Raw genomic sequence first — 21,570 nt, 5'->3', positions numbered from 1 at the left:
GAGAGTTTTGAGGTTGAAAACCTCTCTCTTCAATATTATTCTAAAGCAAGCAACAGTCACCAAATTCTATGACCTTATCTAAATGAAATTTTGAATTTAAAAAAAAAAGAAAAAGAACTCCAAAGATTTTTTAGTTTAAAATCCCTGACGATAAAACTAATTCCAAGAGGCTACACATTTCTACCAGTGGCTAGGCTCCATAAATTAAGTGCAGTGAAGTGCCAAAATTGAAAAACACTAAATGTGGCTCAACAAAGATGGCTAAGACAGATTTTAGGAGTCAATTATAGAGATCGGGTCTAAATATTGGAAATCCTATGCCGACCCCTTAGTAAAGTTGTGAAAGAGCGTCGCATGAGGTTTGCAGGACAAAATGAATTACGCATAATAAAAGTTGCGATGACATCCTAGTACAACTTGGCGCCACACTTTCACGGAGGTACTCAGAGCAGGTGGGAAGAGGCTTCAGACATTGCCAGTGACAGATTTTTGTGGAAACAGCTTGTCGCCAAATGCGCCGAACGGCGCTCCCAGCGCTCCCCAGATTCCCTTGCTGGCAAGGGCGGGGAGTCTACGATTTTTCCACTAACTTCAGGAAGACATATTCTAGGGCACAAAAAAACATCTTCCGAAAGAATGAAGGGTCAGAATGTAATAAAAATTAATTATGTAAAGACATCACACACACACACACATATATATATATATATATCATGGGCGTAGCCAGGGGGTTGGTGGGGTTCAAACCCCCTACAGGGTTTTGCAGTTAAATCCCCCTCTTCTATAAACAAAACTAAAAAAAATGCAAACGACAATCCCAAATTCCAAGAAAACAGCTAAGGAAGATTTTAACTTTAAAACCGTCTCCAAAAATTACGATAAACCCCCTCTCAATATAAAAAAAAGCAAATTCTATGAGCGTAGCCAAAGGTGTTTAAATCCCCCTCCTCCAGATGGTTTTTTCTTTAAAGTTTAAAACCCCTCCAGATGGTTTTGAGTTTAAAATTCCCCTACAGAGCGTTTTGAGTTAAAAACCTCTCTCTTCAATATTACTTTAAAGCAAACTAACCAAATTCTATGACCTTAGCTAAATGAGGTTTTGAATTTAAAAAAAAACAAAACAAAAAAACTCCAGAGATTTTTTAGTTTAAAACCCCTCAAATAATGATTTTGACGATAAAACTTTCCTTTTCGATATAAAATCTAAAGCGAAATACAGGCATGTAATTCCAAGAGCGTAGTCAAGAGAGGTTACAAATTTCTACCATTAATAAAGTGTGAATAGTCTTCTGCCGAAATTGAAAATCATTAAATGTGGCTCAACAAAGATGTCTAAGACAGATTTTAGGAGTCAGTTATAGAGATCGGGTCTAAATCAAAGAAATCATATGCCGAACTGGGAGTCGAACCCTTAGTAAGGTTGTGACAGAGCGTCGCATGAGGTTTTGCGGGACATGTTCTCCGACAAAATGAATTACGCATAATAAGAGTTGCGGAAACAGCTTGCCGGAAAATGCGCCGAACGGCGCGAGAGGGTCTAAGTCAGTAACTATAGCACATTAGGTTTTTGAAATAAAACTTTTTAATAGCTAGATAATGCACTGTAGATACCTTAGAATATGCATTTTGTTGGGGAGTCTAAAAGTTTTCCACTAATTCCAGGAAGAACCTATTGTAGGACACAATAAACGTCTTCCGAAAGGGTCAGATTAATTATGTACACACACAAACACACACACACATATATATATATATATATATATATATATATATATATATATATATACATATATATATATATATATATATATATATATATATATATATATATATACATTTTTTCCGCTCCGGGAAACACCCCCGAAAAAAATCCTGGCTATGCCCATGGCCTGCATAGATTATTTGAAAAATTAAATGGTTCACTTTCTTTTCTAGTTTCTGAGATCTAAATGGGACGGACGTACGTACAAATAGACCAAACAAAACTTATAGCGGCTATTACCCTTTTGGGGATCGCTAATAAAACATCTTTCTGATCAGTGGCCTTCGCAAGCATAATCTATTATAATAATCTAAGGGAGGCAACTTATCGAGGAAAGGTGTTTATTTACAGGGCATCACAAACTCGCAATAACAGTCCGCCTTTAGCACTGCTTCTTCGTGAGCTCATTGTTTCTTTAATATCAACATTCCCTCAAAGTCTAGTCTCGAACAGTGCCAGAGCCCACCTTCTGGACTATCTTGGATGACGGTGTGATGGGCAGCCCAAAGTTCAGTCGATTCCCGGCAATGGCCGTCCATACTTTTATTTTTTAATTTTTTTTTTAGCTGAGGTTTAATGTAATCAATGTTATGTTTTTGTAAAGATCGCAATAGACATTGTAAATATTACAAAAGCATTGTGAGTTTCGGCTTTAATAAAACGTACTGGGACGAAACTGTGAATAAGAAATCCTTTACGGGAAAATTAACTGATGTCGTTTCGATCATGAAAGGTGCTTACTTTTTCTGGGCATAAAGGAAGTAATAACAGGTTAAATTTTCCAGCACAAGCGAGAAATTTAAAGATGAATAAGTCAGAGTGTAGACACAGAAATGCAGACATGAAGAATCCTAACTAACTAAAGACTGCAACTTCAAAGCGATGTCTGCCGAACAAAATCAAAAAGAGGATATTCGAGATTGTGTCCCACAGCATTAAATACGCCTAAGTGAAAAGACTATTTTAAACTTATAGGATGCCTTTAGGAGGGTCGTTAACTAAAACACATATATCAGCACTCATTACTATATGAATGGGACATTTACTGGCATCAATTCTTTAACAACACATTCGCCAAATTTAACGACTCCTCAGAGTACAAAAAATTATCCCCTTTTGTGTATTTATGTTTCATGTGGTAAGGAATAAAAGTAAAGAGTAAGGTTTCCTTTTTCCTTTCTATAGGACAGGTGATATTAAGGTAATCTGTTTCTTTTTGCTAAAGGTTAACGAGCAGGCTGTCATGTGGCCAGCACAACGACCAACCGCCTTTACTTTCCCCAACTAAAATCAGGTACCCATTAGAGTTGGTGGCCTCAGGGGCGCCCTAAAAATCCTAAACTTTAATAATCCTTGTCTTCACTGAGATTCAAACCCAGGACCCCAGGTTCGGAAGCCAAGCGCCCACTCAGCCACCGTCCCCCAGTGGTAAAGAAAGTGAATAATGTTTATGTTAAAAAGTCTTCAAGTCTTTCTTACAAAACGTAGAAATAAAATGAAATAAGACATACTTAAAAAAAAAAAAAAAAAAAAACTTACCAGTTATTGGATGACAAATATTTGTTGCATTTTTCATAGAGTTTCCATTGCATCGACAAGGAATGCAATGTTTACCATATCTATAGAATCCATTGTCACAAGTATGACACAAGTTACCAGTGTAACCTAACTGACATTTTTCACATTGAAGGAAACCTTCATCTGTTAATAGTGTGCATAACAGTATTAAAATAATATCAAAAATAAAAATGGTTTCAATGCGTTGAAAATTGGTATAGGGGGCCTATATTATTTCTTATAATACCATTTTTTGTATATGCATCCTTCAATCAAATGGTATGCTCATTAACAATCTAAACACACTTTTGGTACTTCAAATCTAGTAGGCTCTAAATATGAAACGGTTGAATGCTTTGTTAAATGATTTAGAGATATTCTTTAAGGTCTTACTGACATATGAATCGTGAACTATCCATTTCTTATTTTCTTTAAGAATAACGTTTACTGCCTATAGATCTCTTCTCATACATGGTATTTCTGTTTGAATGTCGCCTTTTGGAAAATCATATTAGTCAATATTTTGAAACTGACATCTACAATACTTCGTCGGTTATTGAACTAAAGAATTTCTGGTTAGATCGCTTCAAATGTATCTGCTACATCAATAATTGCTTCCAGTAGGAGTTGAAGCTCTGCATTAAAAAACAATCCATGCACGTAAGAATGAATCTTTTTCTCTTCTTAAATAGTATGTTCGGAATCTTGTGATAGCTCACCAGACAATTCCTTCTTTGTTTAAATTTTTTTTTCTTCATAATCACAGTGCTTTTTTTTTAAGAGCCCCCCCCCCCCTCTTTTTTTTATAATACTTTGCGCTAAAGTGTTATACTTTTGTTAAAGAAAAGGTTTAATTAGTCACCAAACTGTCAATATTTTAAAGATAGGCCTACTCTTGTGTATCTTTGGCCTTCTAGTACATCTTACCCCAAAACTAAAGATAGGTAAAATAAAAGATCTTAAGCTGCGCCTATATTGGCTATAATTTCAGAACCAAAAAGTATTTCAATTGTACCATAAAATGCTAGGCAAAAAGCATTTTCTGAAAAAGAATGTTGATCACATAGATTAAGTTAATTTTATACACATCTATTAAATAGCTTTTCTGTTAGTTCTTAATAATTTCCTGTACTCCTCTATGGGCATTGAAACTGCATTTTCATACCCCTGAATTCCATATCAATTCAAGATTTCTATACATTTAAAGATATTAATAATAATAATAATAATAATAATAATGTTACGAATCTCACTATCCAGGCTCTCTGCAAACTGCACCATACACCACCAACTTAAAGAACTTGACAAGTCAGGGCTCCAAAATAACGTAAAGGTTTAATGTCCATAAATAACAGCCAATACTGTACAATTGGCAGCACGTAGAACAGTACAAATAGCTCTGCGATAACAAATATCTCTCCGATAACACCGTTCCGCCGTATCAAGTCTTGCACTGGTCTCTCCGTCTCGTTCCGGGCTTGCACTGGGTTCAACAGTTCAGGACTGACTTCACACACTAGGCTCGTTGTGTCGGACTCGATCACAGACCAAGATCAAGACGCCAGCCGTCTCAACTGTACTTGATAGTACTCCGCACTGAACCGTCGTAATGCTCCGTACAGGACCACACCGTTGAACTGTGCTGTAGTCGACCCTGTTCTGAACTCCTGTCGTAAACCCGCTTTCTGAACCGTCTTGCCTGCGACACCTCCGCTCTTTATATAGGGTCCCTACTGGCCTTCTAGAACCGGACAGAACGCCGCTCGACGTTTCTAGGTGGTCAGATGACTACAACTCTCGTGACGCTAATGAGCTCTGTTCACGACGCCGATCCTACTCGAACCTTCATGTTGTTAACTCGTCTCGGCCGATAGTCGTAACTCGTCACGGTTGACCACTCGTCTAGCGCTGGCCTGGGGCGATTTGCGTCGGCTGACTACACTCACACCACTACCCCTCTCTGTGCCACCACCAGGTTTATAACACTGCCCCCTCCTTAGATCTGTCCGTCCCGGACAGAATCAACATCATGACATTGGCTGTAAAGTTTCATCGCTGCAGGCGGGGGGCGATCAGTGGCAGTTGGCTTGCCTCTTGAGCTTGATGGAGCCATCCATGTTGCAGTCAGCAATGGTCGCTTCCTTCTCTTCCTCCAGTTGGCCTTAACCTGGTTGCTTCGCCGTCGTGCTTTCATCGCCATCCACGTTGAGCTCAGAAAACGTTTTCTTCTTTTCCTCCAGTTAGCCTTCATCTGGTTGTATCGACCTCGTGATCGCATGGTCATCCATATTGCACTCAGCAAAAGTCGCCTTCTTCTTCTTCTCCGCCAGTTGGTCTTCATGTGGCTGCAGTGATATCGAGGTTGCATCGTCATCCATCTTGCATTCAACAAAAGTAGCCTTCTTCTTCTCCGCCAGTTGGCCTTCATGTGACTGCAGTGATGTCGTGGTCGCGTCGCTCTCTTGTCGTTCGGTATTGAGGGCAGCCACCTGACACATGGAGAAGTATAGGATGTAAGGGCTGGGGATACCAAGATCGTTGGCCAAAGAGGTGACGTCATAGGGCTTTGCGGAGAAGGGTTGGGATGGGTTTCAAATCCATAGGACAGGGAATGGTGGGACAAGTCATCATTTTCAGCCGTGTCTGGAGGACATGCTCTTGGGGCAGGTTGGTAACACTCCACTTCGTCTTCGGCCTCAGGCTCCAATCGGCTTTCTTCACCGTCATCAGGACCTCTCTCTCTCGTCTCAGTATCGGGCCAATCGCTTGTTGGTTTCAGACCTGGTCGATGACTTTCATCTTGCAAATGTCCATCAAAGTCAACGTCAGGCTGTCTTGGATTCTCTTGACCACCATCAGGGCTTTCCTCTCCAGTCTTGGCAGCTGGACTAACGTCAGGCTTCCTTGGATTCTCTTGACCTGTCTTGCTGTTTGAGCTTCTCATATCAGGTACAGCTGCATCATAAGCTTCTGTTGGACTATAGACCGATTTTCTTGTCTCTTCCTTGCTCTCTTTCTGATTCTCAGGTCTGTACTCCTTGTTTTTGGATTCACAGGCAGCACCATCTTCATCAGCATTGCCGTTGTTACCGCATATTTCTTCATTGTTTTGGGTGGGTAGTAGATCATTGTTTAACGATGGCGCAGCTCCTTTATCTTTCGAGTCTCTTTCCTCGCACAGGGTTTCTTCTACAACGTCCATCGTTTTCACCACGGGGCTCGTCACTTCTTTCGCTGAGGTACACATCTTTTTAATCTCTCTACAGAATTCCTCGGTGGACTTCTTCAATGTTATACTCATCTCGTCTAGTACAGAGTTTAAGAGCTCTCCCAAGTCTGGTGCGACTTCAAACAGATACGTGTCCGGATCTTCTTCTTCTTCCAACATGTCTTCTCGGAGGCGTGCTTGTAAAGTTTCCTTGTTACCATATGTCTTCAGCCTTCGTCCACGGAGTTCTTCTTTCAGTTCTCTAAATTCAAGTTCGTACAGCAGTTTCAGACGAGCCATAGTAGATCCGATCCAATCCGATTCCGATCCGATCCCACTTCTGACACCAGTTGTTACGAATCTCACTATCCAGGCTCTCTGCAAACTGCACCATACACCACCAACTTAAAGAACTTGACAAGTCAGGGCTCCAAAATAACGTAAAGGTTTAATGTCCATAAATAACAGCCAATACTGTACAATTGGCAGCACGTAGAACAGTACAAATAGCTCTGCGATAACAAATATCTCTCCGATAACACCGTTCCGCCGTATCAAGTCTTGCACTGGTCTCTCCGTCTCGTTCCGGGCTTGCACTGGGTTCAACAGTTCAGGACTGACTTCACACACTAGGCTCGTTGTGTCGGACTCGATCACAGACCAAGATCAAGACGCCAGCCGTCTCAACTGTACTTGATAGTACTCCGCACTGAACCGTCGTAATGCTCCGTACAGGACCACACCGTTGAACTGTGCTGTAGTCGACCCTGTTCTGAACTCCTGTCGTAAACCCGCTTTCTGAACCGTCTTGCCTGCGACACCTCCGCTCTTTATATAGGGTCCCTACTGGCCTTCTAGAACCGGACAGAACGCCGCTCGACGTTTCTAGGTGGTCAGATGACTACAACTCTCGTGACGCTAATGAGCTCTGTTCACGACGCCGATCCTACTCGAACCTTCATGTTGTTAACTCGTCTCGGCCGATCGTCGTAACTCGTCACGGTTGACCACTCGTCTAGCGCTGGCCTGGGGCGATTTGCGTCGGCTGACTACACTCACACCACTACCCCTCTCTGTGCCACCACCAGGTTTATAACAATAATAATAATCTTTAATTGTCCGTATAGAAATTTCTTACAATTTGTGCATTACACCAAACAAAAAACATTGCTATCGGTTGATCTCATTAGCTTTATTTCTCCTTCAAAATCTTATAACAGTGTGTGCTATGACAAGTATGCTATGTCATGTATGCTATGTCTGGTGTGCAATATCAGGTGTGTTGTCGAACAAAATACAAAGGTGAGTACAGTCATTATGACTCTAATATCTTTTACGTCGTTTGCTAAAACATTTATAAACTTTTTAACATTACAGATGTACTTTAAGTTATGAGTTTTACCTACATAACATTTGCAATATCTCATGGAACTTCTTAATTCTATAAACTCGTTGTTAATATGGCCACAAAATTTCTGCTTTAATAGAAACAGTCCGTGCAGTATCTCCTTCAATTGTTTTTTTTTTCTTTACATTAATCATAGCAACGACTTCCTTGTCAAATGTTTTTGTAGCCGGACGCTCTTGTTTTCCAATCCAGATGAATTCTTCATACGTCTTTTAATATTCCAATTTCGGACTTTATTTCAACCACACATTAAATTCAGTAGCACATAATCCAAAATGGATGGAAAGGTCGCGTGTGCCTGCTCCTTTGGGAACAAAACAATCTCCCGTAGACTCCCCGATGGATGCTCCATCTTTAAGGCCGAATTACAAGCAATATCGCTTACACTTATGGCTGTCAAAGCATCAGAAAGGAGAAAATTTATCAAATGCTCCGACTCCAAATCTGCATTGCAAGCTTTGGGACTGATGAAGACTGACATTCCATTGGTACACAAGAGCCTAAAGCTGTTGGACCAAATTACAGCTGACCATAGGGATGTCACCTTCATCTGGATCCCCTCCCATGTGGGCATAGAAGGAAACGAAACCGCAGAGAAGCAAAGAGAGCCCTAAATCAAGCGGTGTCAGGAACCCGAATTCCCTTCTTGGAACTGAGACAAAGTATTGCCTTTGCCACCTATCGAGAGTGGCAGGATCGGTGGGAGGCTGAGACCCACAACAAACTCAGACAGGTTGTGGCGGATGTCAGGTGGCGGCCCACATCTAAGGGTCTGACAAGGCGTGATAGCACGACCATGTCCAGATTTAGGATTGGCCACACCTACATCACGCACTCCTTTGTGCTGAAGAGAGAGGAGCCCCCACTTTGTGAGTACTGTGACTCTCGTCTCACTGTGGAACATATCCTCATTGATTGTCCCAGATACCAAGATATTAGGGGAACATTTTTTAGAGCGCACAACTTCAAAACACTGTTTAATAGTGTCGACCCTTGGAAAGTACTGGGCTTTATCCGGGAGGTGGGTTTGTCTACGAAGATTTGAATTGTAAAATTGTGAACATATAATATTTACAAAAGATTTTTTACTAAATTATTACATTTTTACTAACTTTACTATTTTAACTGTGAATAGACCTTGCTTTTAATGATTTAACTGTAATGGAATTTAGCCCTGGTGATACGAAGGGAGAGTAATTAATCCTTGAAGGATTACGGGCACGACATGGCCTAAATTGTGCCGATGAGACAAAAACTCAAACCCTATAATTAATTATAGTAATTTCCCCTTCCCCTTTGTTTAAATCTGGCTTAAACATATGACACAAAAATTACCCCCCCCCCCCGTTTTTTTTTTCCAGATCTAATCGTGGCATTTAGACAGAACAAAACCAACTCAACTTTTTCCTTTCGGAGATGCTAAAAAAATGACAGGACTTATACTTACATACAGAACAATTACGTGTTTGAGCGCTTGGTGGCTGACAAGGACATTTGTGACACGGATAAAAAGAAGCAGTTCTGTAAAAGCCTGGTGCACATATCTGACAAAAGTGGCCAGAATAGCCAGGCTTACAATCACATGCATTGCGCTTTTCATTACACTTTATATCAGCTAGTATGGAACCATGCCAATCACAGTTGCAAACTATATATAGAGAAAGAAAAATAGTAGAAGCAGACTTTAACATACAAATATATACAAACATGTTTTAATTAAGATATAGTTAATTATTAGATTATAGAAGATAAAGTTAAACGTTCCGAGCTTAAAAAAATAATTACCGGAACATCTATAGCTTTGTGTCACAAGTGGTTTCGGAACATCCTATACTCTAAATCATTACATTTAAAATTCTACATCACTGATTCATAATTTATTCTCCCTCTTGCGGTGGACGAAAAAAACAACTTGTAATAATTGTTTTTTTTTTGTTTTTTTTTACATAAAACAGTTAAAGCTCTTTTAACAAATCACAAGGACAGCGGTTACATTTCCCGAAAAAGTTTTTTTTTAAATCTCGCTATTTTGTTCCAGTACTATTCATGGTACGTAAACTTCTTTTTTTTTTTTTTTTTTTTTACAGTTGTGTGTGTTAATTTCTTCACAGGAAATCTTCATCTAGGAAATAAATTTAAAAAATTAATAAAACCGATTGAATAGAACTACATATTCTCTAGATCTAAGCAGAGTTGCCTACAAGTACGCATCTTGAGTATTTTGTAAGCAAACGGACACGAAAATAGCGAGTATGGTTATCATCTGGAAATACGCAATAACAAGGTTAAAAAAATAGTTTGTGTGGAAACACAAACTCAAAATCGGCCCGGAAGAGGTCCACCCAGGCAGGTAAAAAGGCAGGTTTCAATATTTTCTGAAAGAATATCAGAATGAAATTATTTCAAAGGCAAATGGCATAGAAGAATGGAGAAAGAAGGTTGACAGATGTTCAGTGGTGCCCCAACGGTCCAGCAGATAAAGGGATAGATGAAAGCGGATGTGAAGTGAGATGTGAACTTGACCTTACTGATGTTATATAATGATTATGTAATTGTTTTGTAAAGATATTCGTTGGCCTCTTTCAGTCTTGAAACGACTATGGAGCCCTATTTTGAGAGACACTCCCGTCCACATATATTGCATGTCAAGGTGGCTTTCGCTTTGGTGGTAGAGGAGCTGGCCATTTTCCGTGTGGCACGCTTTTCTACAAGAATCGAGGCCCACGTTTTCTCGCCGCCTATTGCCTTCTTGGTCACCATCTCTCTCCAACTAGTGTGGTCTAAGGTTATGTCTTCCCAATTGTCAGTATCAATGTTTACATATTTTAAATCCCTTTTTATCACATCAACGTAACGGAGGTGGGGGCGACCAGTTTTTCTTGAGCCAGACGCAAGTTGCTTGTACAGGATGATTTTTGGGATGCGATTTTCCTCCATCCGGCGAACATGTCAGAGCCAGCGAAGGCGGTGTTACCTAAGGACCGTAAAGATGCTTGGAATATCCGTTCTCGCGAGGACCTCAGTATTACACACTCTTCTTTCCATGTTATTTTTAAGGTCCTTCGAAGGCAGCGCAAGTGGAATGAGTTTAATTTTCTCTCTTGTTTTGTGTAGGTTGTCCACGACTCGCTGCCGTACAGTAACGTGCTAAGAACGCATGCCTTGTAGACCTCCATTTTGGCCGCCGTAGTGAGCTTCTGGTTTTCCCAAACTCTTGGTCGGAGTCTAGCGAAGGTTGATGCGGTCTTCCCTATGCGTTTTTTGATATCCTCTTCTAGTGACACGTCACCTTGGATTGTAGATCTAAGGTAACAGAATTCGTTTACTACACTAGCTTGTTATCGTCAAGGAGGATGGATGGTTTAGTTTTCTTTGTGCTAATGGTTAGGCCATACTCTTTGCAAACCTTGGAGAAGCAGGACATCAGTGACAGAAGCTCCTCTTGTGAGTGTGCCACTACCGCTTCGTCGTCCGCGAAGAGCATATCTCTTATGAGGGTGGTTCTGGTTTTAGTTTTGGCCGCAGTCTAATAATATTTAGTAGTTTGCCATCGAATCTGGAATGAAGATATACGCCTTCGGTGGATTAGTCAAACGCGTGGAGGATTAGCATTAAAAAGAGTATTCCAAAGAGGGTTGGGACCAGGACACATCCTTGTTTGACTCCACTGTTTATAGTGAAACTTTCGAAGCAGGCGCCGCTGAACTGCACTGTACCCATCATATTTTGGTGGAAAGAGACAATAACATTTAGGAGCTAGGGTGGATAGCCTATTAACTGTAAGATTTTAAAGATGCCCTCTCTGCTCACTAGACCAAATGCCTTTGTCAGTTTGTTGAATGCAATGTCAAAAGGCATTCTTTGCTGTCTGCACTTTTCCTGAAGTTGGCGGATGGAGAAAATCATGTCAATTGTGGATCTCCCTGAGCGAAAGCCGCACTGTGATTCTGGATACTCGATCAGCAAGTTTTTGTAGCCAGGGAAAAATCCCTCGAGCAAAGACTTTGCCTAAAATGTGGCACAGCACCTTCTTGCCAACATTTGCAGAGCAGTTCATGTAGAGGTTGGCTTAGTGTAGTTGTGCATTGTTTCAGAAGTTCTTTGGGGGGGGGGGGGGGATACCGTCACATCCAGGCGCTTTGCCGGCAGCCATGCTGTCAATGATTTGTTGAGTTCTAACAGGATGGGTGCTTCCTCTAGTTCATTCATTGTGGGTAATTGGTTGATAGTGTTAAGGGCTAAGGCAGAGACTGAGCTTGTTGTGGAGTACAGTTCGAAGTAATGTTCGACCCATCTGTGCATTTGTTCGCTCTTATTCAAAGCCTAAAAAAAAAATTTCGTAAAAAAAAAAAAATTAACAAAATTCCTTACTTAAATGTCCTAGGTTCTGTGAGCGTGCTGCTGTTCACTGGATAATATGAACAACTGCTAATTAATTGTTGTTTTAAATTATATTCCACTTATATGCATATGAAATAGATTTTTTTCTCTTAAAAAAAGTAATCATTTTTTTTTGTATATGTTGTAGTTAGTGTGACAGCACATACTTAACTTAGCAATGCATTTGTAAAAAAATAATTTTTTGACAAAAAAAATGTAAAACCGTTGGTATAACTGTGTTAAAAATATGGTAAATAAACACCTCCCTTATTCAATAGCATCCTGTGTTTGTTACTATTAAAAGTGAATAGTTGTTAAAGTGGTGTATTTAAAAAAAAAATACTTGCATAGTTGATTTTAATAGTTAAATTTTTCGCTTTTAGAAAAGAAACAAGGTTACAAAGACAGTTTGTGTGGAAACACAAACTCAAAATCGGCCCCCTAAGGGGTCCATCGTGGCAGGTAAAAAGGCAAGTATCAATATTTTCAGAAAGAACATCAGAATTAAATTCTATCAAAGACAAATGACAGAGAAGAATGGAGAAAGAATGTTGACAGATCTTGTGTGATGCTCCAGCAGCCCAGCAGACCAAAGGACAGGTGAAAGTAAATGTAAAGTTAAATGCGAACCTGACCTAACTGATGTCTTATAATGAATATCTAATTGATCTAATTGTTTTGTAAAGAGTCAACCTCTTATTCAAATCCTCAAAAAAAAAAAAAAAAAAAAAAAAAACATTTCCGTAAAAATAAACAAGGTAAAAATAAACAAGGTTACAAAGACAGTTTGTGTGGAAACACAAACTCAAAATCGGCCCCTGAAGTGGTCCACCCAGGCAGGCTTCAATATTTTCAGAAAGAACATCCGAATGAAATTATATCAAAGACAAATGAGAGATAAGAATGGAGAAAGAAGGTTGACAGATCTTGTGTCGTGCCCCAACGGTCCAGATCAAAGGTTAGGTGCAAGTGAATGCAAAGTTAGATGTGAACCTGGCCTAACTAGTTCCCCTTTCGGACCTTGTAGTCTATAGGGCAGATGATGTTAAGTTCATCTGTTATTGTGGCCTACAGTTAACGAGGGTGTCATTTAGCCAGCACAACGACCAACCGCCTTTACTTTTCCCCAACTAATGTCAGGTACCCATTAGAGCTGGGTGGACTCAGAGGCGCCCAAGGATTCCGAAGTTGAAAATCCCAGTCTTCACCAGGATTCGAACTCGGGACCCCCGGTTCGGAAGCCAAGCGCTTTACCGCTCAGCTACCTCGCCTCTCATGGCCTAACTGAAGTCTTTTTTTTAAAGGAAACCTCAGAATTTGCGCTATTCAATTTTAGCTTTATCATCATAGGAATCCTTGGGCCTTTTTTCTTTGCCTCTTTTTTTGGGCTTTATGTGCCTCTTTTATGGACCACCTTGCCGCTTTTGTGGGCTTTTTTTTATATATGTTTTTATTTGTAAGTTATTATAATTCACAAGTATTAAATCATATACAAGTCTTATAATTGATGTAATTGTTTTGTTATTAAACTCTGCAAGAAATGTTCAAGAAAATGCAGTTTACAAGATTACTATTCGTTTTAAATTAGGTCTAACTTATAATGCATACTAATTGGCTTTTTCTCTTTAAAAAACTGCTTGCATAAGTGATTTAAAAAATTAGATTTTTCGCTTTCAGAAAAAAGTAGCCGTTGCATCAGAACTTTGAATGGTCTAAAACAGGGGTGGGCAACCTTTTTGTATCGAGGGCCGCATTAAAAAAAATTCGGAATGGCAGGCCGCACACATATATATAACTTAGAAAGATACGCTAGCTAACACGTTTCTTTCTTTTTTTACCCACACTCCACGTTGAAAAAATACAACAAAAAATAGCAATGTTTGAAACCAATTTTACGATTTAAATCACAATATCCTCACAAATATACAGTTGTACTTAATGTGCAATTTTTTATTTTTTACACTCGTGCATAATGTTACGGAACTGTTAAACTATATGACTAGCTGTTGCCCTTGTGACTGCTGTCAAATTACAGTCAGTCAACATTGACCAGTGATTATACTTATTTATTTTCCACAAAAAAAAAAAAAAAAAAAAAATACTTGCTCACTGAATGAGACAATTTACCTTCCGGAAGTTAAATGTCGGGACGAGTGAAACCTGCTCTTGTGGAGTATCATCAGAGAATGCTGGCCATGTCATTTAATGGTGTATACAAAATCAAGAGGCCTGAACAAGACTCTGGCCCCAGAGCCCTCCAAAGACTATCCGGAGAACTGCCTGATCTGGAAGCCAATGTGCGGTTCATCTCAGATATAGGATTACTGATCTGAACCCTCCAACATGTAAAATGAGAACGAAGAAGAGCAAGAAGAACAGATATATGTGTACCCAAATAGTATGAACAGCAGCAAAGTTTTTTTTTAAAGTGTGGAAATACAGCTTCTGGCATCAATAAGACTCCCGTCTAAGTACTGACTGGAACTTCTCTTTGCTTTGAGCTATATCATCTGGAGCTGAATCAGCTTCTGCGCTTAAGGTGAGCTGATGGTATTGAACAAGGCTCTTGACGTCTTAAAATTTGCTTTTACAAATTGCACTATTATGGAATCTAGTGTTGTACTTTTAATCATTTCACTAGAAATAGTTTCACCTTTCAGCAAAGGAAAATGACACAAATTATTTTCTTTTGCTTGCATGTAAAAATGGGAAACCTTGTTTGAAAAGATTTAACACACATTTACATTTCACATGCAAGCAATCAATTGCATTAGAGTTCATAAAAAATATCAAATCTTTTTTCCACTCTTCATTAGAAATATTGGTAACAAAGCCAGAGTCAATGTCCTTCAAGTAACAACAATTTCTATCTTAAGAATTCATATTCTTCTCATTTGCCTTGCCCATGCTAAGCTAGCGGATACATATAATTTATTTCGTTCATAAATCGGAACTATCCGTAGTTACGATCCTTAGCTCTATTAAGCTTCTTTACTACATTCAATTAGCAATTGTAATGTTGAAATTTTATGCAGCTTTGTGCAAACTTTCCTGTTTAGAGTTTATGGTTGGGATATTTTTTATTAAATAAAAAACACTATTTTTCACAGTCAAAGATCGAGCTCCATCAGTTGTTACACTTGCCATCTTGTTCCAAGTCTACCCAACACTCAGAGATTGTGTCTTGAATAGAGTGTATTGATGTATAGCCAATAAGCATAATCTTCGTTTACTTGAAACTTTTAACAATGAGACAGGGCAAAACTGATTTCTGTAGGTGTCGGCGGGCCGCATAAAACACTCCGGCGGGCCGCATGTGGCCCGCGGGCCGTAATTTGCCCACCCCTGGTCTAAAATATTGTGATGTCGGATTTTTACTATCTTTTCTAGTTTACGAGATCTAAATGGGACGGACGTACAGACATTTCACACAAAACTAATAGCGTCTTTTCCCCTTTCGGGGGCCCTAAAAAAATCCTTTAGTTAAGTGTTCTATTGTTATGGTGTAGCACTGCAGTTCATGAGATAAAATGAAACCTACTTATTAATTGCTGTTTTAGATTATGTCCAACTTATATGCATATTAAATAGATTTTTTTCTCTTAAAAAATAGTAAACATTATTTTTGGGTAAATGTAGTAGTTAGTAGGACAGAACCTCCATAACGCAGCAATACAAATGTAAAAAAAATATTTTTTTAACAAAAAGTCTAAAACCATTTGCATTAATGTGTTAAAAATAGGGTAAATATCGAGCCTCCCTACTAAAGAGCCTCCAGTGTTTGTTATTATTAATAGTGAATAGTTGTAAAAGTGGTGTATTTTTATGAAAAAAATGCTTGTATAAGTATTTTAAACAATTAGATTTTTCGCTTTTAGAAAAGAAAAAAGTAGCCGTTGCATCAGAACTTTGAATGGACTAAAATATTATGATGTCGGATTTTCACTATCTTTTCTAGTTTACGAGATCTAAACGGGACGGACGGATGGACAGACATTTCACACAAAACTAATAGCGTCTTTTCCCCTTTCGGGGGCCGCTAAAAAGTAGCCGTTGCATCAGAACATTGCAAGGTCTTAAATATTATGATGGCGGGTTTTCAATATCTTCTAGTTTACGAGATCTAAACGTGACGGACAGACAGACCACACAAATATAATAGCGTCTATTCCCCTTTTGGGAGACGCTAAAAAAAAACAATCTGTCTTCTGTCTCGTAAAGACAGAACATGGAAATTGATCGATGAGAGAAAAGAGGCCAAACGTAGACGAGATCAGAAAAATGAAACACAGGATCGCAGCCTAGCGGAAGAAGCCTAGAGGGAAGCAGATCTGAAAGTAAAGGGAAGCAGATCTGAAAGTAAAGAGAAGCTGTCGGCGAGATAAACGGGACTGGATTGAGCAGAAGGGACAAGACGCACAAGCAGCTGCAAGCAGAAATGACACAAAAACTCTCCATCGTATTGTCCGAGATCTCACTGGAGCAAAGAGTGGACATGGGGCACCTTATAAAAGACAAGCAAGGCAAAACTTTGTTAACGAAAGAAGGATGCAAGATGGGTAGAGCACTTTAAAGAGACCCTTAACCAACCGTTGCCAAACCTAACTTACACATTCAAGGACCCCTCTCCGGACAATGATCTCAAGGGCCAGACAGACCCAATAACTGCTGAGGAGGTTACCATGGCAATTGCAGTGCTAAAGAATAACAAAGCACCAGGGCTAGACATGATATCAGCAGAAATGCTAAAATATGGGGGACAGTGCATTGTTAACAGAATGACTGATCTCTAAAATCTCTGTTGGCGAAAGGGAGTGATTGTAAAGCTTCCAAAAAAAAGGGCAACTTGGCAGACTGCAACAACTGGAGGGGCATTACTCTCCTCTTTGTCCCGGGCAAAGTTTTCAGCACTGTTTTGTTGAGACGGCTTCAACAGTCTGTAGAAGAAAGGCTCAGAGAAGAACAAGCAGGTTTCCGAAGAGGCAGATCATGTGCAGAGCAGATTTTTGTTCTACAAAATATCATAGAACAAAGTCTTGAGTACCAACAACGGCTAACGATCACTTTCGTGGACTTAAAAAATGCGTTTGATAGTATCCACCGAGAATCACTATGGAAAATAGTTAGAGAATACGGCTTCCCAGAAAAATTCGTCCAGATCCTACGACACCTTTACAGTCAGTCTAGTTGCTGCATTAAAACAGAATAGGGAACAACAGAGTTTTTTACCATTGAGACAGGTGTGAGACAGGGGTGCATCTTATCTCCCTTCCTTTTCCTCCTAGCCATCGACTACATTATGAGGAGAGCAATCAAACAGACTGCCTTTGGTATTCCATTGCGTGAACAACTCCGATTGACGGACTTGGATTTTGCTGATGATGTTGCACTACTCGGGGCAACAAATAAATGCATAAAAGAAATGAGGTTTGAAAAGTTTATGTGCAACGGCTACTTTTGGTTTTCTAAAAGCAAACCGTTTAATTTATAAAATTAATTATGCAAGCGATTTTTTCATAAAAATACACAAATTCTAAAACAATTACGTAAATGTAAGGGAGGCAATTTTACAATATGTTAACAAAGAAAGCCACTTACACGTGTATTTTCAGTATCACTAAGTCAAATATATTTATAAAATGTATTAGAAATGTTCACAACAAATATAAATATTAGTTAATGGTGTTTTTTTCTGGTCAACGGTCTGCTAAAATTAAAAGAAAACATTTATGTTTGTTTACAAAGGCTAAGAATGCACTTTGTATGTAAATATCAAGCACATTTTTTTAAATGGACTTTTTATGCAGCGACTTTCGTGCAGCAGCGTGACAAGCATCTGCAAGACATGGTACTACCAGTTCCCTCAAAATTTAAAAATAATCAGATTTTATTTAGTTTTGTATTTAATGCCACCATCGGAATAAAAGAGGCTTATTTTTGTGCGTTTTGTCGGTCGGTCGGTCTGTCCGTCACGTTTAAATAAAAAAACAATAACTATATAAGCTATTGAAAATCTAATTTACCCTTTAATGTTCCTCCTGTAACATCTCAATAGTTTTAAGTATCTATAATAGATTGTTCCGGATGTTGTTGTGCAAAACTAGTCAATGCCAACGAATGTTTGTTTGCTCTTCTATTACATTTAATTTCCATGCTTAAACGTTGTAAAAACACATTCTCAATAATATGTTGTTCCGTTTTTTTTATGTAAATAGCATATAAATGCTAAATCAAAATCTCTATACTGACTGTAAAATTAACTGTAAAAATGTTCCGGATATTGTTTTATAAAAAATGAGTTATGTCACGTGATTGTTTGAAATCGCATAATTGACTAATATGAACACTTTTATTCTTTGACAATACGTTACTATAGTTTAATTATCGATATCAAATTGTTCCGTATTTTCATCTTAAAACAAATTTCAAAAATTTCGACAAAAGGTTGTTCAGGATTTTAAAAAAGGAAATTAATTTACTAAAAACGATAATTGAAAATCACTTTTTAGACTTATTTTACATTTAATTTTCTTGCTGAAACATAACAAAAGAATGTTCCGGATTTTGTTTTGAAAAGAAATCAACCTACATTACGCGAAAAATTTTCCGAATTTTATATGAAAAATCTACTAACGCCAAAATAACTTTTGAAATCCCTCTTCTAATTAATAAAACAAATATTCTTCGCATTTACGAAAAAATGTTGTTCCAGATATTTTATGAAAAATATTTTATCTCTATTTTTATGTAAAATATTACTTCTCTCTTACAGTACATTAAATTTTCTAGCTAAAACGTTACAAAATCTAATTATCGTTAATTCTATGTTCCGATTTTTAAGGAAAACAACTTCCAAACACCAAAGTAAAGCATAAAAATCTCTCCACAAGGCTGTGGTACATCTAATTTGTATACAAGACCATCCCAAAAACTTAATTTACGGTATTGCATTTATCTGGAATTCTCTTTTTCACTTACTATTTATACAAACATCCGGAACAATCTATTATATATACTTAAATCTATAGCGTTCATACTTAAAACTATTGCGATGTTTCGAAACAAAAATTAAAGGTTAATCAAATTTTCAATAGCTTTTATTTTTTTTTTTTTTTTATATTAACATGACGGACAGACTGACAGACAAAACGCACAAAAATTGCGGCTTTAATTCTCTTTAAATAAATTCTATTAGAACTGAGTGCACCAATGTCGTTAAATATCTCGTGTTAATAAAGACATTTTTTGGTACTAGGCCAATGTGACGTAATTGAGTTTTTTTTCTTTTGACGTCATTTGAATGGATTCTTTAAATGTAATGCTAAAAAACTCGGTGCACCAATGTCTGTGATTCCTCGATAACTGGCTCGTATTGATAAAGGCATTTTTTAGTCTAACTAGGCCTTGTGACGTAGTGGATTTTTTTCCTTTGACGTCATATGGAATTAATTCTTGAAATGAAATGCTAAAAGAACTCACTCTGTGTACCAATGTCTATGAACACTCAATAACTGGCTCGTATTGATGAAGCCAGTTTTTAGTCTAACTAGGCCTTGTGACGTAGTGGATTTATTTTCATTTGACGTCATATGTAATCAATTCTTTAAATGAAATTCTAAATCAACTTGGTATAGTAATGTTTATTCAAAATCGTTATCTGAATCGTTTTAAAAAAAACAGACATAATAGCTAGATTATGATCTTATCTAGATTTTTTAAACTAGATCTATATTTATATTCTAATTACAATCATTCTAGGTCTAGTTAAATTGATATAGACTAGATCAAGATATAGAATTTCAATTTCTAGACTTAAAGTGTAGATTTTGATTTCCAAACGTCTAGATCAATATTGCAATGCTATATCCTAATATACTAAAACTAATTTACTATTTTTAAATTTAATGTTGCATTCAGTCTATTGATAGATTTATCTAGGCTTTTTATTTTCATAAATATAATTACATCTAAATTATTCAAAATTTACATTTTACATCTAGATCTAGTAGATATAGATCTTAAGAGTGCTAAATCAAAAGTTTAGTTTAGGTAGGTAGTTCCATTTAAATGAAAATGCCAATAGCTCGATTGTTAACTGTGCTGAGACATCGAAGAAAGCAAGATATCTATTCTTTCCTTCTTCTTTTTTTCTATTACAAATCAATGCTTAAAGATTAGCTAAAATCGCTCGTCTGACATATTGTACATATCCGGTAGATGTCATGCCGTAATGTGTAATATATCTCTTTATCAATAATAGGCTATTAGTTTGTAACCAGTTCGTTATTAAGTTAACAGCAATGCCTGGTAGTGCGGTTAGCTTGCTGGACTGATTATCTCGAAGGTTCCGGGTTCAAACCCAGCTCGCTGCCATCCCCCGTCGTCCAGCGGGAGGTTTGGACAAGGAAGTTAATTATCTTTAATTTTGAAAGAACATCCGAAACATGTAAGACAAAATAAAATTTACAACGTTAAATAAATATTTTAAACATTATTACTTTTGACAATTAAAATATAATCACGTCTTGAATACTCCTTGCTAATAGGCGGATCCGACAGGGATTCGACGGGGGCCGCCTCTGAGTTTGTGTGATAACATAAACTCTCTTAGTAATCTTGTTAAATTATTGAATAACAGGGCCTAATATTTGTAAGTTAAATTGTAATTTTATTTTTATTTTTAATACAAACATTATTATTGCTGAATTCACTACAAAATGAAATTAAGCTAATGGGAATCTTGTGTCTCCTGCAGTCTGACAATATTAGAAATTTCAAGCCTTAAATTAGCCAAATAAGGTCTCATCTAGTCGCTACATCAAGTCTATTTCTTTACTTATCCACTAAGTTTGTTACGCACTAAATCTAGGTTAGCCATGTATGTTGATGGAAAAGCTAAAAAATAATTGCATTTTCGACCACAGTTTTGGAATTTTACTGAAACATTTAAGTGCAGCCATATCTCTATTGTGCCTCATATGTTAACATTCTTTTTACTGAAGACATAATTTTGTAAATCTATTTTTTCCCCTGCAACTCAGTTTGAACATCAGTAACAGATGTTTAATAATTGTCCTTTACCTTTATTATTTTTTTTATTTATTAACATAAGCGAATCATCATTTCTTGATAGAGCGTTGTTATGTGAATTGATATAGATATCAATGTCCTTAGGCAGTAATTCATTTGTCAACCAACAAGTTATGTGAGATTGTAAAACTTTTTAAAATAGATTTTATATCTCCATAAAAGAGA

The 21,570-nt window shown here is 37.7% G+C and overlaps 1 protein-coding gene across 1 annotated transcript in view; it reads right to left on the bottom strand.

Moving 5' to 3' along the window:
- LOC106078483 (laminin subunit alpha-3-like) overlaps positions 1-21,570 on the bottom strand; it is a 100,010-nt gene that overhangs the window by 15,447 nt on the left and 62,993 nt on the right. The window contains exons 5-6 of the mRNA XM_056041038.1: positions 9,383-9,583; positions 3,302-3,463 (exon numbers count right to left, since the gene is read on the bottom strand). Of these exons, the coding sequence (XP_055897013.1) occupies positions 3,302-3,463; positions 9,383-9,583 (363 nt within the window). The remainder of the gene's footprint in view (positions 1-3,301; positions 3,464-9,382; positions 9,584-21,570) is intronic.

Source organism: Biomphalaria glabrata, chromosome 9, assembly GCF_947242115.1.
Source record: "Biomphalaria glabrata chromosome 9, xgBioGlab47.1, whole genome shotgun sequence".
Lineage (NCBI taxonomy): Eukaryota > Metazoa > Mollusca > Gastropoda > Planorbidae > Biomphalaria > Biomphalaria glabrata.
Note: the sequence above shows the minus strand (reverse complement) of the source record. Positions and strands in the feature narration are given on the sequence as shown.